Below are 16,245 nucleotides of genomic sequence, written 5' to 3'. Positions count from 1 at the left end.
AACACTTTCAAACTTCATCAGTGATGCCAATAGCGGTTAAAAAGGTGACTCTTGGCAAACCGTCGCTTTTTTCAATCAATTCTTTAATCTAAGCAAGTAAATCATTGAGACTTTACGTTTATTGTCTGTCATTCTGTAATAATCCTTCTGAACAAAATCTGTCGTCGTTTTTCATAATCAATTTGCCATAACGAGCAATTACACAATTTTATTGGCATTTTCAGGTAAAAACTAGACGATGAATGCAGAATATCGTTTTGTGTTCTTTTAGAATATTCTAAATAAGTGCCTGGGGCAATGAATGGCAGATTTTAAAAATCCGTTTCCATGGCAGCACGCTGATACCTGCGTTCTTGACGGTGATTGGTTAGCTGCGATAACCTCTACTTCTCCTTCTCCTGGGATGACCAAGGTGGTGAATGTCTCCAGGTAGAAGTGCTCCTGGGCGCCAGTTTTTATCTCCCCTTCGATGATGTGATCAGAGCCCTCGAAACCCTCCCTCAGGTCTCCCGTCTCGATGCGCCAGTTCCCGGGGAAGAAAGAGTTCTCTTCAATAGCGTCCTGATTGTGAATCAAAGAGCATCACTTTCAGCGCCAGGACTTAAGGAATGCTTTACAAACAGGTCTCGTATGCATATGTTGTAATGTTTCGTTGTTGGTGCCTAGAGTGTGTCTCAACGGAAGACGTTCTCACGGGAACTATTTGCAGTATAATGACACTGTATGTAACCTGTTTTGCTTCATGTAGGGTAGTTCTGTCTGCCATTCAGTTTGATATTCTGCATTTCTGTCCAACAGCCTGCCTGCTTTTTATTCAAGCACTTTTTGTGGCCCAGGCTCACCACTCTGCCGCCTTGGCAGATCGTCATACATGCAAACATGTTGTACTGATTGCTGGCGACTTAATGCTATTCAGGACCAGCGGTTCCCAGGCCACATCATGTATAACGTGGAAATGGTTCAAGTACCCACGACGTCTACCTTATTCTGCCTGATAGGCCTGCTGCTGGCAACCATTCTACTGGCCACTTTGCCTCCCACTCTGCAATTGAACTAATGATTTTCTTATTAGCCACCTGTCATGCTGCATGCCATGCGTGACTTTTGTCACTTCCCACTTCTGGTCATCGTTCTTATGCACGATGCTTTCTTGCTTGCACCCCTTCCGTCAGAGTGTATCCTACCTCTATGGTGAACACTGCCCTCAGCTCTTCATATTCCACTTGGACCAGCTTGGCAGCTCTCTGCGCAATTGCCTGATTGTCAGCCACGATCACCCCGATAACTTGACCCACAAAATTAACCTGGTGGATTAAAGAAGTGCAGCTTTAATTTCTCTTGATTTTGCACTTTTATGTGATGACAAAGAGTAACTGTGCTTCTCCTAATAACTTCCAAACCTACTTTTTCATCTGCATAGAGGACGTCATCATACTCCAGTGACGTTCCAACCAAGTTATCTCCCGGAACGTCGTCGGCGCTTACGTACGCGTGGACGCCATCCAGTGCAAGAGCTGCCGTAGCGTCCACGGACCTACCCAATGTAACAAACGTTGAAAAGTGTTTGCACACAGCCGATACACATTGCCCAGATCAACAACAAATATTTATTTTGACATCATCAGTAGATTCGATATTTCTGTGGCATTTCAGAACATATGTTTTTAATAAAAACTAAGGAAACTACAATTGGTTTGTAACTGCACAGCGCCTGTTAAATCTTTGTGCGGAGACGGAATACGAAATCTCCATTTTCCTTATTGATCGGCATATAGAAACCAACAACCTTGTTGAATATAAGCACTTCATTTTTGCTTTTTTAATAAAAATTTCTATCACACAAACATGAAAGATCAAAACAGCACCCTTTTATACAGGCTATCATAAAAAACGCATGCTCAAACGGATGGTCAAATGGTTCTCTTTAATATGATGAAAATACCGATGATTATTTTGCAAAAACGTGCCAAATTCAGACGGTTGTGGGACCGAGGCAGAGCAGACGTGCAAGTATAAGGAGGAAAGAAATTATACAAAAGTTTTACACGATTCTAATTTCATACTTACAAAATGTTTGCATGCGCCTTCTTACTCATGACTAGCGCGAGGTATAGCTCACCTGTTGGATACAAACAAAGAGCAAACCGTGGAAGAAGAAAGGATAAAGGTTTCTTGATTCCTGATTTTATATAAAGTATGGAATTCTGACCAGACTCACTAGAACACAAATGTGCCCCACTCTGTGAGAACGAGTCTGAAGTCGCCAGAGCCACTCTTCGAGTTTTCATTTGTACTAGAAAGAGCAAATTCAGGTTTTTTTTTTGTTTTGATGTTCTGATGAAAGTTGGTACTCCATGGTGAAAAATGCTGGTGGTTCCTATTAACTTACACTGTGCAAAAATATTCTAAGGACTTTTTACTCCAAAATGGCTCTGGCGACATATAGACTCATTTTCACAGAGTGGGTCACAGATACCTTGCTGGGCGGTTTTTGCATGCCATGCTCCTGAAAGATACACGTTCGGATATCTCACTCTTCACAGTTTTCTGTATTACCTTCGAACGTCCAACCTTATCAGACTAAACCATTCAAACACAAAAAATAACCTAGCTTGGTGCTATGAAAGGGAGGTATGTGTCAATAGAAAGACATTTTGGCGAGCAAACGTTGTTAGGGCCCCCAAAATTGGTAAACCTTTCAGGTTCTTCTGAGGAGCGAGGCTAAATTTGGAGGCATTTTCTACCCCTCGAAAATCGTTCTTTTCTCATTGATATTTCCCGCCTTGTCCCCTCCCCCACATCCTCCTCAATGGTATCATATGAATACATGACACAATAACCCGACTAGTAAACAAGCACCAACTGCGATCTTAACCCTTTTCTCATATATCGTACGCAATGCATATATTTTCGTACGCCGATTCTTAGCATTTTGTTAACATTTTTGTGAAAGTATGACATGCCATTCTCACACATCGCGCACTTTTCCGAATCCATACTTTTTCCACTGCGTGTTCATCAGTGCGCGCAAGCCAACATGTTTGAAATCATCACCAACGACCAAAACACCAAAAAACTGCCTAATTTTGAAATGAACCTCAAAATTTGCTATCAGTGAGGAGTGTCGTTACATGTTTGCTAAGTTTCAGAACAAAAGAACTTGGGCTCTTTCAGGATTTAAATTAATCTAATATTTATGTAGGACCGATGGTTCCACACAGGTACTATGAACAAGGAAATTTAAGCGTTATAGTAAAAATATGTTGGGTGTAAAAATTTTGTAAGTTATGCTAAATATTAAGCCAAATAAAAAATTACATTAACAGAGTTACAGAAACCCACAATTGTGTTGCAGATATTTCATTTTACACACCGAAAGCTAAATTTTTCGAAATTAGTGCAATATTAAATAGGCTTTTGCCAATGTTTGCATGTTTCTCAGCAAAACATCACCCACTCTTATAGATTTACCTTCGGTAGGTGGTATATCATCCACAAATACAGCTTCCCCAGTAACTTGTTTGAAGGCGGACTGATGAGTCAAAGGTCGACCCACAGGATCTACGTCTGGTTGACCAGAAGGTACTTCCTAATTAACAACGGCAGATACTATACGCTGAAATACTTTTACCAATGAACATAATTCCACATGCGTGTTATTTCTGCCTTAATTAATTAAGAGAAACATAATTATGAATGGTACCCAGATGGTCAACATTACTTATATTAAAAACGTGCACAAACCAGCACAGCAGGGCATGTACTTCAAAACTCCGCCAGAGGCTTACAGGAAACCTGTGAACAAACTATAATGGCTTCTAATAATGACTCAGTGAACCAGTCTTATAAAGCACATAATATTACAAGGTTTCTATGTGCTGAAAGTCACTGTCCAACGTCACAAAAACATCTCAGCTTCCTGGTATGCTGCCATATCCAGCGCAAACGGCTTAAACATAACCATATCTGCCCTCACAGGTACCCATTTACTCCTGGGCGGAGAGAGACACATGGGGTTAAGTGAGTTGCCCAAGAACACAACGTGCTGCAACCCGACCCTATAGTCAGAAGCGACAAACTCTTGCCACTAGGCCACATGCCCCCTTATTAACAGAAAATAAATCTATGTGTCATCAAAATTAGAAGCGTGATATATGGCTTTACAGTTTTTGGCATGTTCTTTTTTCCTAAACCTACAACAACTTACCTGAAAAAGTTGTAAACCTCGAGCAGATTTCCTAGGGAAACGATGATTAGCTGACTTGTAGGATGGTGAAATGTCTGAACCACTCAAGCCCGGCTAAAAGCATGAATTCAAGTAAGCGATGGCAAACGTTTCAGAAGCGGTTACGCGCTATACAAGTAGATGGTTATGATGGCCCTGCAAACGATCAGATCATACTGATCGAAACGTCAAGTGTTTTCCAAAGGTTTCTTACTATTCTAATCACTATCTAGATGACCAGAAAGATGTCGTTTTACAGGTGTTACAGCGGGCTTTCCTAGGCCTACTTCGCTCCTATTAAGCTTGAATTCTTAAAGTGTGGCCGCATGAATTTTTCTTAGACATAATTTTTGTCTAGCTTTGTACTCTACTTCAATGTATAAAAACTCTTTTACATTTCCATTTGATTAGGTGCACTAAACAGTGCATTTCTTAGACACTTAAATATTTCATGCTTTCTTGGATATGTGAGGGCGCTGTTGCAGTGATGTCACAAAGGAAAGATAGAGTTCATGCCACAGGTGTTTTTCTATTACGATTGTGAACCCAGAAATTTCTTACTGAAAACATTTCTGAGAAAGGGGGTGGTGCTCACTTACTACTATGCACATTATCAACAATGAATCAGCAAAGAAGAAAAATTCAGTCCCGTAAAATCTACAAAACTTTACCCATGTAAAATTTAGGCCTTTTTACTGCGGGAAACATCACATGTTGTTTGCATGCATGGATATGGAAATACTCGTTAGCATACAAACTAAAAAGCGATAAAATACCCCTTAAAATTGTGACAACAAAGTTGGAAAATCAGGCTAACTGAGACACAAAGGTGTGTTTTGATGTTTTGTATTAAAAACCTGATTGAAACTACCCTTTAACAAGATGTAATAAGTCTGTTTTAACAATCCATTTTTTTCCATTAGTGGTGATAAAAAGTTGGTCATAATCCCTCGAATGGAGGGAACAGTGTGATGGGCAGGTGGGTAGCTTCGAAGGAATATGTGCCCCTTCCTCCCCTCTACATGCGGGTGTCAGCATCACTCCGTAAAGGTGCCCCTTTCCGTTCGAAATCATGAAAGAATTATATGACATACCGCTATGTTTATGACTAGAATTGGGAGAAAAGGATTGTTCTGTCAGTGAGTGCTATTTTGACCTGTTTCAGTATTATTCCTCATCTTCAGTGGCCTATCAAGGACAGCAAAATTGACTTGCCCAGGTCACCTGACTAAGTTTAATCTGCTCTAGGACGTCCAAGTAGAACTTGAAGAAGAAGCTAAGGGTGAGCGACTGTCTGTAAGGCTCCATACCGCCTGGAGAACCGGGTGGCAACGGAAGATCCTCGGCCAGTAGTGGAGTCATGGCATCCACTAAGCCTTCACTCCAAGATCTAGGGCAAGGATTTGTGAAAATCGATTTATTACAGGAGCTCATGTAAATGTTGTTATTTGTATCCTTTATATCTTTGTAAGCTTGGGGCGCAGACAAAATTGGAATCTTTGTGAAAAGACAGTATCAAAATGGACGTTCTGTTTAAGGAAAAAAGTCTGGACGTAATTTTCCCACCTTCCTTTAATAGCGTCCATTGTCTTTGTAGCCAGGACAGTTGTTGGCGCCATACCACCATAGGCCAGCGTGCAATCCTGCACTTTATCAGTACCAGGCTTGAAGACCACTCTCATGCCAGCATTGACGATGGCGATATCATCCTCACGACATAGGGCTTGCTTGTACCCGTAGAAATATTCATGCTGTGTGAAGTGCATGTATCACAAATTTACATACATTCTGTCCAAATGAAACGCAAAAGCAATGGCAATTTGCACTCCACTTATGACACTGGAAAGAACTTAAAGTGTAGCTGCAATGAAGTTTTCTTGGAAACAAATTTTCTACAACTTTGTACTCGTCTCCAAGGTATGCATACACGTTATATTCCTATTTGGTTAAATGCAATGAAAGTTCACTTATCAAAACTTTTGAAAGTATTAACGCTTTCCTGGACAACTGAGGGCTCTGTTGCTGTGATGTCATCCAGGGAAGACACAATTCAGTACATATGTTTTTTTGTTTAAAATGTGAGCCCAGAATTTACTTACTGAAAACATTTCTGAGAGTGGTGTTGATGTTTTCATGCCAAAAAGCAATGAATCAGCAAAGGAAAAAATTAGTCTAGCAAAATCTACAAAAATGCAGAACTTTTTTTGTGTAAAAACCAATGTTGCAAACCAACATATGCATTGAGATTTTCTTTCTGGGATGATGTCACCGTTTTGCTCATGAACATGGAAGTACTTGGCAAAAATGTCAAAACGTAGCAAAATACCCTTTAAAACAGTGATACAAAAGTTTAAAATAAGGTTGATAGAGACAGAGAAGGTATTTTGAAGTCTGTTTTAATACAAATTGATTGGAGCTACCCTTTAAGCTTTTTGACGAGCCCCTTACTGCAGACGCCAGTTTATCACAATACAAAAAGTGCAGAATGTCTAGACTTCCACACGTTTAAGGCAGAATGACCGCTCTGTGATCAAAAGGAATGATCAAGTTTCTCATGGGAAACTAATGAATGGTCAAAAAGGAAGATTCAGTAAAACAATCATAGCTTCAGCTTACTGAATGCTTAACTTCAACTAAATGGATTTAAAAATAGATTAGCTTCAGATTTATTTTAGCAGTGCACCAATGATACTTTTTAAATAGACAAGGTCACTAACATTATTCTATCACAATTATTGTATTGTTTTATTCACTATTTTTAAAGTTTTGATTAATTTACCTCCGATGTAAATGGCACATTGATAGCCAAGATGACTTCCTCAGCCCCAATAACATTTTTCCTGTATCCAGTGAAGAAATTGCCGTCCATTGTCACTGTGCGTTGACCTGTTTGGTTTGATAATGTCAGTAAATGTCAGCATACGGCATACGTTAACGTGTTTACAGGAAACGTGGGATAGTACAATAGAATATTCAGTATTTTTCACAGCTATTTCCTGAATGTCTACGAAATGAAAGGTTGTGAGCAAAATATATAAGCTGAACTAGCAGGAAACAATTGTAGTGTGTTGATGTTAATCAATGAGAAGTAAATTAAGACTACAAGACACATATTTCTTCAATTCATTCAGTCTCAAAGGTGGGAGGGAAAATCCCACAATTCATCAAATCTTTTTTGAAACAGGGAATCGTATTATTTTAACATGTCTGCTTGTTGGAGGCCGAATGTGGCGACTGATCATCTGCCAAAAAAACTGTGCTTGTCCATTAAACTGGTGCTGGTCTGAACACTTTTTGCCATCAGTTTTAAACTAGTTTAAATGCTGAATACGTTTTGGTGGTTACTGTTTAGCTATTAGACACCGATGCTAAGGAACTGGACACCCAATCTGAAAATGTTTGTAAAATGTTAGCAAGATTTCGTTTCACCCACTTTTTAGGGGTGATGGCCTACCTGATTTTGAAACAAGTTCAATGGTGCAAGCAGCTGTGATGAGGAGTGGATTCAGGTCAGAAATTGGACTTCCTGTTGCTACGTTACCACCGATGCACTAAGAGGAAGTCATTAAAACATTTCAATATTAATTTAAACATCCAGGTAAAAATTACATGACTCCCATTCACGGAAAATTGCAGGATATTACACTTTCCTTTTTGTTTAGATAAAAGCCTGTACCTTCAGCGTGTACACTGTATTTGAATTACATATATACGACTCGAAATTTAAGGCAGAAGTTCATGCTATCTACTGGATTTGCGAGGGTCCATTGTTTGTAATTTAGTGGTATAGGCGAAAAGTTTGCCTGGGACAAATCAAGGGAACTGTGTACACAAAGTACATTCATTCGAAAGCTTAAAGGCAGGCTATGTTAGTAAGGATGAACAGATGCTTTTCTAAACTTACCGCAACATTTCTGATTTGTTGTCCGGCAAACCACCGCAACATCTCAACAATGGCGGCAAAGACGCGCGTTTTATGTTCTAATTGCGAGTGGAAAATGTGTGCAAACATTCAAGTTTAGTAAACAGTTCAAAATTTCAACACAGACGACAATATCTTGGTTTTTAAGTTTAAATATAATTACACACATACATTTAGAAGCTTGCGAGATTTATATACCTGACTCTTTTTGTATCAGTTCCTTTAAGTAGTCACTGACTCTCGTAAGCGACACAGCGGCACCGATTCTGACTCCAGATTGGGTCACTTCGACACTTATCAGTTCAGGGATGTGATTGACATCGATGAGAACTGGGTAGCATTGGTTCTTAAACTTCACTTCAACACCTGCAGGTCGCAAGGACAAATAAAGGTATACAAATAAGATAATCAAAAGAGAAGAAATTTTTCTCTCGTTTAAACTATTTCTTTGTTCAAATCATCTTTTCCAAAATCATATTATTGGATAAAGTTTTAGGCCTACCTTAATTTCCTCTAAGGATAAAACTGTTGATCTGTCGATAGTTTTCAAATACACTTCATGTTTGGGTGACACGATGAACGTATCTCAGGATGCTGATTTTGTGTCGTTATGACGTTTCAAAAAGCCATCTACCCCAAAGACAATATACTTTGCAATTTACCAACTTCAGAGTTGCCAGCAACTATCTTTGCTTGAGGATTGATAGTCTTCAGTTCCAGCAGCTGTTGTATTGTAACGGGGCGATACCAAGTCACCCGACCGCCAACGAATCTTAGGGGTCTGCAGAAGGTTTCTTGCAAAGTAACCTGAAGGAATTAGATCGCAATAAGTAACAGTTCGGTTTGTCAAACTAAGAAAATATTTACTTGACAGCATGAGAAAATTAAGCTATATACATCAGTGGTACAAAATATACAAGAATTTAATAAATAATAAACTTTCCCTTTCAAACAAAAGCAATCACTAGCAGGCATTATATAGAGAGTCGGTTTGGCGTTGCGAATTTGAAGTAGACGCATTTTGTCAACCTTGGATAAGGATACGCTTGGAGTAACAATAATATATATTTAAGCCTAATAGGTCCACTGTTACATAGTACCCAACATCCCTATACAGTACATTTTCCCTTTTGCTGTCTCACATCTCCCAAACATAGCAGGTGTGAGTCTTTACCCTTGTGTTTTGTTTTAAAACATATAACGTAATTACACAACAAAGATGTGTTCTTTTCCCTTCAATGGGGCACCGTAGCTCAGTGGAACTTAATGAATCAACGGACAGGGTTTTGCACAGTATTAAACAACTGTTGTCGAACCTCATTAGACAAGGTGTCATTTGGACTATTATCAGTACTGAAAATAAAGGACCAAGACCTGAACGAATTCCTTGTTATAAGCAGAATATTGCATTAACAGTGCTATCATTACCGAGGTTTGACTGTATACAGTTTCTACTTTTTTACGGAAGTCTAAAGACTATTTTTTAGGTTCCCTTTTTGTAGCTTCAGTACAGTTTAGACCTCTACCAAAGTTTCCAGGGATTTATATCAGTGTTCCAAATTACGGTCTTTTCAGGAAGACATGACTTACATACACACAGTTCTTAACTTCTTACTCCGTTTAATCCAAGTTTTCTACGCACAGAACATCTGGCACTCGGTTCAAAGTTCAAAGTTTACTTACCATAAGCTCTGGAGGAAAGATGGGTTCTTGGGACGGGTCTAAGGGAATGAACTTGCTTGGGTCAAACATCGTTGATGATACCTATTACAAACAGCAGTCGAAATGTCACCGTTTAGTCGCTAATTAGACATGGTCCAAAATAGATACTTTTGTTCACGGCTACGGATTCTCGCTGTGGTGCGTTTATGGCAAAGCCTCAAGCCATAGCTAGACAGCTTTACATTCAGACCGGCCTTGACCTATCTAAAGGTCACCACTTCCTTGAATAACCTTGAATAAACTGGTTCCCCGTTACTATATCGGCTGAAACGGGGTTTAAAGTAACACTTGGATACGATGATTTCAATATACACAAAAAACCTGTTGGCCCGACTCTAATATTCTGGCAAGTATGAGCTAGACGTTAGGAGGGGAACCATCAGAATAAACGCAAATGCATGGAGTAAGTGGATGCAAAATTAAAGAACGGGCTTGGGCTTCTAAACTTGATCCACACCATTTGAGGGGCGACACACACCAGGCCCGGAAGCTCTTTGAAACGATCTCAGTGAAAAAAATTGCAGAGTCTCAGCAAATACGTTTCACAGCATTTAAAGCCGCCCCTCTTGGATTAACATGAGATTCTCTTGCCCCGTAAGTCAACCACTAAAGGATCGCGGAACAAGTGACATCTCGAAACAAATTAATCGCCAATTCAATCAGACCAACTGCTGTTGATTCATGCACGTCAGGAGCATGTCGCAGAAGTCGATTTTTTTTCTACCCTTGCTACTGTTGACTTTTCTTCTTAGTGTTGATTGGTAGTGATTGTCTAAATATCGTCGCAGCGAGACTCAACTAGCCAAAAACGTGTCGACTGATATGTTGCCAACAAGCACAGCTTATTTCTGAAAGATAGCCCATTAATACTTCAGAATATTAGTGCTTTACCCCTTCCTCGAGTTCCTTGATATCACTGGACCCGTTCATACAGCAGGTAGCGTTATTCCCTCCACAGCATTCATCCTGTAAAACCCAACAATGCCAAATCAGGGTCTTGCCTTGTACTGCAGTCACAATGGCTCACTAAATGACAAATATGATTCAGAGGTAATAAAAATCCTAATTTTTGTCTGAATCAGAGCCTGTTAAAGGGACAACTCAAGCACTCCAAAGGATTAAAGAAGCATCTTAATTGGCTTTTCAAGTTTACGGAGGGAATTCAGGTTTTAGGTTGAGAACTTGGGAACTTTCAATGGTTTAGACCCAATTGCATCTCAGTCTATGGTCAGCAGAGGTAATCCTTAAGCACTGTATTGTCTTTTGACTCTCCCAGACAAACTTCATACCCCTTCATTTTGTTTTAAAATTTGGGCTAATTAATTCTTGTTCCTTTAATAATATCTTGTCATCTTTTTAGAAATGAAGTGGATTGTGAAATTATAATAAATTTTCCTCACAAAACGCCACTGAACTGTTAGCCCCTCCCCCCAAAAAAACACTTCTGACTCCGATTTCCCGACTGATCCTGATTTTCCGGCGCGACCCTATCATTTTTATCGGCAGGTCAGAAAACAAAATTGAAAAGATAAAAAATAAACCCTATTGTCTTTTCTGTCTTCACAGAACACCTATGAACAAACTTTAAAACGCTTGTATACGGTTTTCCTACATACATTTGCAACTTTTGAAAAGAAACTTCTGTTATTTTGTGTCTTTGGCTGTCGCAGTGTTGAAGCGAGCGTGTTCCCACAAAATTTCCTGCCGTGCCACGGGGTTTATCGCCCGCCAGTCTGGATGCATGACAGACACCACGCAATATACGGACAATGTTAGCCATTTTGCCGTCGTGATCACCTTACTAAGTTGTGCATAGTGGAGTGAATTGCTCATAATTCTTAATGTCGACTGAAGAAATGTCTACATTGATTAAGGCAAGGTTTGATCACTCTTTGTGACAAGTTTTGGGTGGCTTTCATCCCCGTTCATGCCATTGAATCAGCGCAAATAAATATATTTTGACCCTTATTGAGAGGCATATAAGGGCCTGATATAAGTTGCTGTTATATAAAACAAAAAGCAATGAGGACAGCTCATTAGAACAAGAAATTGTTTATACTGAAATCCAAGAACAAATATGGCAAGGACCAGACCTACTTTGGTGAATGTCTTGTAGCCTTGCAGAATGGGTCTGTACCCCGTGCAGCGACATAAATTCCCCTCCAAGGTGCTCTCAATCTCCTCCATAGTAGGCTGTGGTCGGTTCCTTAGCAGGGTGTACATAGACATCACCATACCGGGAGTGCAGAAACCACACTGTGAGCCGTGGGCTTTGGCAAGGCGCTCCTGCAGGATAAAAGACACATGCACTCGAGAAGGCAACTTGTGCATGGGGGTATGTATGAGAAAATAAACCTTTTTTTGCAGTTTCATTGTATCATAGATTTTATGACGTACAACGTCTCACAAAAGGGGGCCCAAAACCGAAAACAAAAAACCCATTCTCCCAAATCGGAAGAATGAGGCTTCAATAATATTGAAATTAAATTTATGAGTACCTATATACAAATTAAACCATGAATACCCCACCAAAACCGCAACGTCGCCCTGTTTTATCGGGATTTTAACCTATTTAAAAAAATCATTTTTATCCGACTTTGTCAAACAACATAAGATATCATTACCGCCACCTCGTAAAAAAAGTCACACGAAAACCTGAACTCATACGAGAGATTCAAGCTAGCGAACAACAATTTAAAAATCTCACGAGACAGTCGTATCGTCAGCTCTTACATATAGCCCAAGACAACAACATACCATTTACGGCCACTGGCGCAAAAGGCAAAGTATTGCGAAAAGACCTCATCATCGAGATTAAATCACACATTAAACCAGAAGCGATTGAGGAGGTCAACATCCGAAGAATAATAAGATTTAATGGCAACTACCGAAACTGGGAACTGACGCCTACTTTCTTTGCCGACGACTTGATACACTTTCGATTTTTACAAAAAGTACAAAGAAGAAAAAGCGAACCGAGTTTAAAGAGATTGGTTCTTTCAAGTTGCAGACGGCAAATCAAGGTCAAGTTCAAAATGGAAATTTCCGGAGTTGAAACTAAACTCGGTGTTTTCACGTTTACGAGTAACAACAACACGGTCATTTATAAACAAGTCAAAAACGCGTTAAATCAATAAATAACAAACATTTCGAAGACGTCGAAGCTCAAGAACAGAACGGGTTGGGTATTTTACAAAGTCGTCACGTTTTACATCAACGTGTGAAATATAATCCGATAGGAGCAACTTACATTTCATTGCCTAAAAAACTGAAAGACAAGAAAGCGATCATTAACGTCCAAAACGAACAAGACCAACAGTGCATTTGCTGGGCGTTGAGAGCTGCTTTAAAATTATATTCAGACAACGTCAAAAATCAACTCGAAATCAATCCAGATTATAAAATGCACGAGGAACGCACCTCGACGTACACTACAGACGACGGCTTAAATTTTGCAAAAGTGGACTTTCCCACAACCCATCACAAATTCCACGACCCATCACAAAACAATGTGGCAATTAACGTATTCGGTTACACGAGTAAGGTGGGTGTCTATGTACTCCACAAAACTAAACAGATTGGCGAACCGATCAATTTACTTTATTTTAACCGAGGTGAAACGAGTCATTACTGCTGGTTTATGGGTGACGTCAACAATTACGACGGTAAATCTTATCGGTGTTTTAATTGCCTATCCCACTTTCAAACTGAACGACGACTCGGCAAACACCAAGAAGATTGCCAAGGAATGGACACGGCGCCTTGCAAAGTCGAATTACCTATAAAGGGCCAACATATTCTCAACAAAACATTTGCCGATCCAAAACACATCGCTTTGTCGCACGAGTTGCAAAAACGCCACGACAAATGCAACGTCTGCTAGATCTGCGACGAACCTATCTATCCAACGAGAGAGCCACAGTGTCAATGTCCCATCCCAACAGAACCAAAAACTAAAAGCAAAAAGCCGGCCTTTAGTTCCTTAAACGACCGCGGTTTCAGCGACTACATTTGCATTAGTTGCGAAAAGCCCATCAACAAGTTTAGAAAAGTCTGCGATCACTGCCACGTGACGGGTAAGTACCGGAGCCATGCAACTGCCCATTGCAATCTGAAACTCCGAGTAGTGCCCAATCAAACGCCGGTCCCGGTGATCTTACACAACTTGGAAAAATACGACGAGCATTTAATTATACGAGGTGCTCGCGCGTTCAAAGGTATTAAAAATTGTTCTCAGAAGATTTTAACCTGCTCTGCGAGAGATTTTCGAAACAATATATACGGACCTGCTTTTAGAAAAGGGCATTTACCCTTACGAATACATAGACTCCTTTAGCCGATTCGAAGAAATTGACCGACTACCTCTAGACGCTTTTTATAGCTCATTGAAGCAGCAGACCGTAAGCAAAGAAGAACATTTCCGAGCCCAAAATGTGTGGCAAACGTTCAACTGAGACTACCACGAACTCTATGTCGAAACGGGCAAGCTGTTGTTGGCCTGCGTATTTGAAAACTTTCGAAAGGTCTGCAAAACAAATTACGGTTTAGACCCGGCCAATTATTACACGTCACCGGGGCTGTCGTGGGGCGGCTTTTGAAACAGTCTGAAGTTCAACTTAAATTATTAACAAACATCGACAAGCACCTGTTTTTCGAAAGAGCCAAAAGAGGCGGCATCGGGGCAAAGCGTGTTGCCAGAGCCAATAATCTTTCTTTAACCGACTATAACCCAGACATTCAGACGTCTTATATCATGTATCTGGATGCAAATAGCCTATTTGGTTGGGCCATGAGTCAACCGTTTAAATACCCGTCACAAAGTTCCAGTCAGACCAAGTTTTCTCCCGAGTACATTGCGAAACTTTCACCAAAAGCTTCGAAAGGCTATATGCTCGAAATCACCTTGGACAGCGGTACCCGCAGCGGTTGCACGAATTACACAACGACTTTCCCCTGGCACCCGAAAACATTTCGGTTCCCAACAAATGGCTGTCGGCCTACCAAAATGATTTGCTATCGAGCGAAGAAAGGGTTACTTCCATAGACAAGCACCTTGGAGGAAACGTTACATCGACAAATCACCGAGTTGCGAAAAGTGGCCAAGTCTGATTTCGAAAAGGACTTTTTAAAATTGACGAACAATTAGGTATTTGGCAAGACGATGGAAAATGTGAGATACCGCATTGACAGGCATTTGCTGAGAGATTTTCAAGACGCCAAAAGGTGCAAGAAACTAACTTTAAACCACACTATTAAACAACGACGCCGTTTAAAAAGTGCGATCTCTCGTTTATTGAAATGTACTGCACAAAAACAAAGTTGAATAAGCCAATTTACTGCGGCGTAAGCGTGCTAGACTTATCTAAAACATTAATGTACGACTTTTATTACGAGTTGAAAGCAGACTTTGAATCGGATGTTTATTATACACTGACACCGACAGCTTACTCGTTCAGATTAAAACCGACGGTTTAAACGGTTACTTACGTAAAAAGCGTGGGTTAGTCGATTTGAGCAATTGCCCTACGGATCATCGACTTTACGATCCGAAAAACAAAAAAGGCATGGGCAAAATGAAAGACGAATTTGGCAGCCAAGTTATTTCCGAAGCCGTTTGCATACGCCCGAAAATGTACTCCATTTTAACGCAAGAACAGAATTTGAAAAAGGCAAAAGAAGTTTTACTCGTCAACGGCTCGGCCTCTTTATATCTGGCAGCCACGTCAACTACGGTTAAAGCGTCTTTAGGTTTTACGGTTTGCGCGGTCCTAGGGTAAGTATAATATATCCAATTGGTGCGCCTCATTTGGTACTGCAGATTCAGACTGCAACGTCGTTGGCCTGGGTATGTACCGGGGGCGGGTAAATAGATTTGCCAGGCGGGTTGCTTTCTTAAACAGTTTCTAGTAACCGACTTGTCTGCCCCCGTGATTCACGGCACTTTCACCTTTCCAGTAGCCTCCTAGGCTGTAAGACAACTTTGAAAATTCTTTGTCCTTTCCTTTGTGCTTTGATTTATCCATTTAAAATAAAATTAACTAAACTTGAGCAAAACCTAGCTAAAGTTAACTAAACTGGTAAGCCAAAAAACCGACCAACGCAGTCCCTCCCAAGATCCACACCAACTCGCGAACCTTTCGATCTTCCGAAGGCACGTAAAAGTCCGACAACTTGGGCTCCGGCGGCAACGGCGTCACGCTTTTACCGGTCAACTCCGCATAAGCACGCAACGCTTCTTCGACATTGACAAAGGTCTGTTGACTCGCGCGTTCTTGCCTCATTCGTTCGTTTAAAAAAGTCCAACATGTGAACTCGCCGAGTTTCTCAGACTTGATTCGCTTGCGGCAATTGCTCCTAGGCTAAATCATGTCTCTTT

General features: G+C 40.4%; 1 protein-coding gene across 2 annotated transcripts in view; it reads right to left on the bottom strand.

The window, feature by feature from the left end:
- LOC110973665 (xanthine dehydrogenase/oxidase-like) overlaps window positions 1-16,245 on the bottom strand; it is a 31,796-nt gene that overhangs the window by 7,086 nt on the left and 8,465 nt on the right. For both annotated transcript variants that reach the window (XM_087135888.1, XM_087135889.1), the window contains exons 5-20: window positions 11,967-12,155; window positions 10,761-10,835; window positions 9,831-9,911; window positions 8,810-8,954; window positions 8,346-8,513; window positions 8,130-8,206; window positions 7,680-7,776; window positions 7,005-7,111; window positions 5,792-5,976; window positions 5,450-5,615; window positions 4,208-4,300; window positions 3,472-3,589; window positions 2,068-2,119; window positions 1,405-1,534; window positions 1,185-1,304; window positions 346-561 (exon numbers count right to left, since the gene is read on the bottom strand). In XM_087135888.1, the coding sequence (XP_086992014.1) occupies window positions 346-561; window positions 1,185-1,304; window positions 1,405-1,534; window positions 2,068-2,119; window positions 3,472-3,589; window positions 4,208-4,300; window positions 5,450-5,615; window positions 5,792-5,976; window positions 7,005-7,111; window positions 7,680-7,776; window positions 8,130-8,206; window positions 8,346-8,513; window positions 8,810-8,954; window positions 9,831-9,911; window positions 10,761-10,835; window positions 11,967-12,155 (2,019 nt within the window). The remainder of the gene's footprint in view (window positions 1-345; window positions 562-1,184; window positions 1,305-1,404; window positions 1,535-2,067; window positions 2,120-3,471; window positions 3,590-4,207; window positions 4,301-5,449; window positions 5,616-5,791; window positions 5,977-7,004; window positions 7,112-7,679; window positions 7,777-8,129; window positions 8,207-8,345; window positions 8,514-8,809; window positions 8,955-9,830; window positions 9,912-10,760; window positions 10,836-11,966; window positions 12,156-16,245) is intronic.

This window comes from Acanthaster planci, linkage group LG04, assembly GCF_054643075.1.
Source record: "Acanthaster planci isolate LZ-2023a linkage group LG04, COTS_SCS, whole genome shotgun sequence".
In the NCBI taxonomy this organism is placed as follows: Eukaryota; Metazoa; Echinodermata; class Asteroidea; order Valvatida; family Acanthasteridae; genus Acanthaster; species Acanthaster planci.
This window is presented reverse-complemented; position numbering and strand designations above follow the sequence as displayed.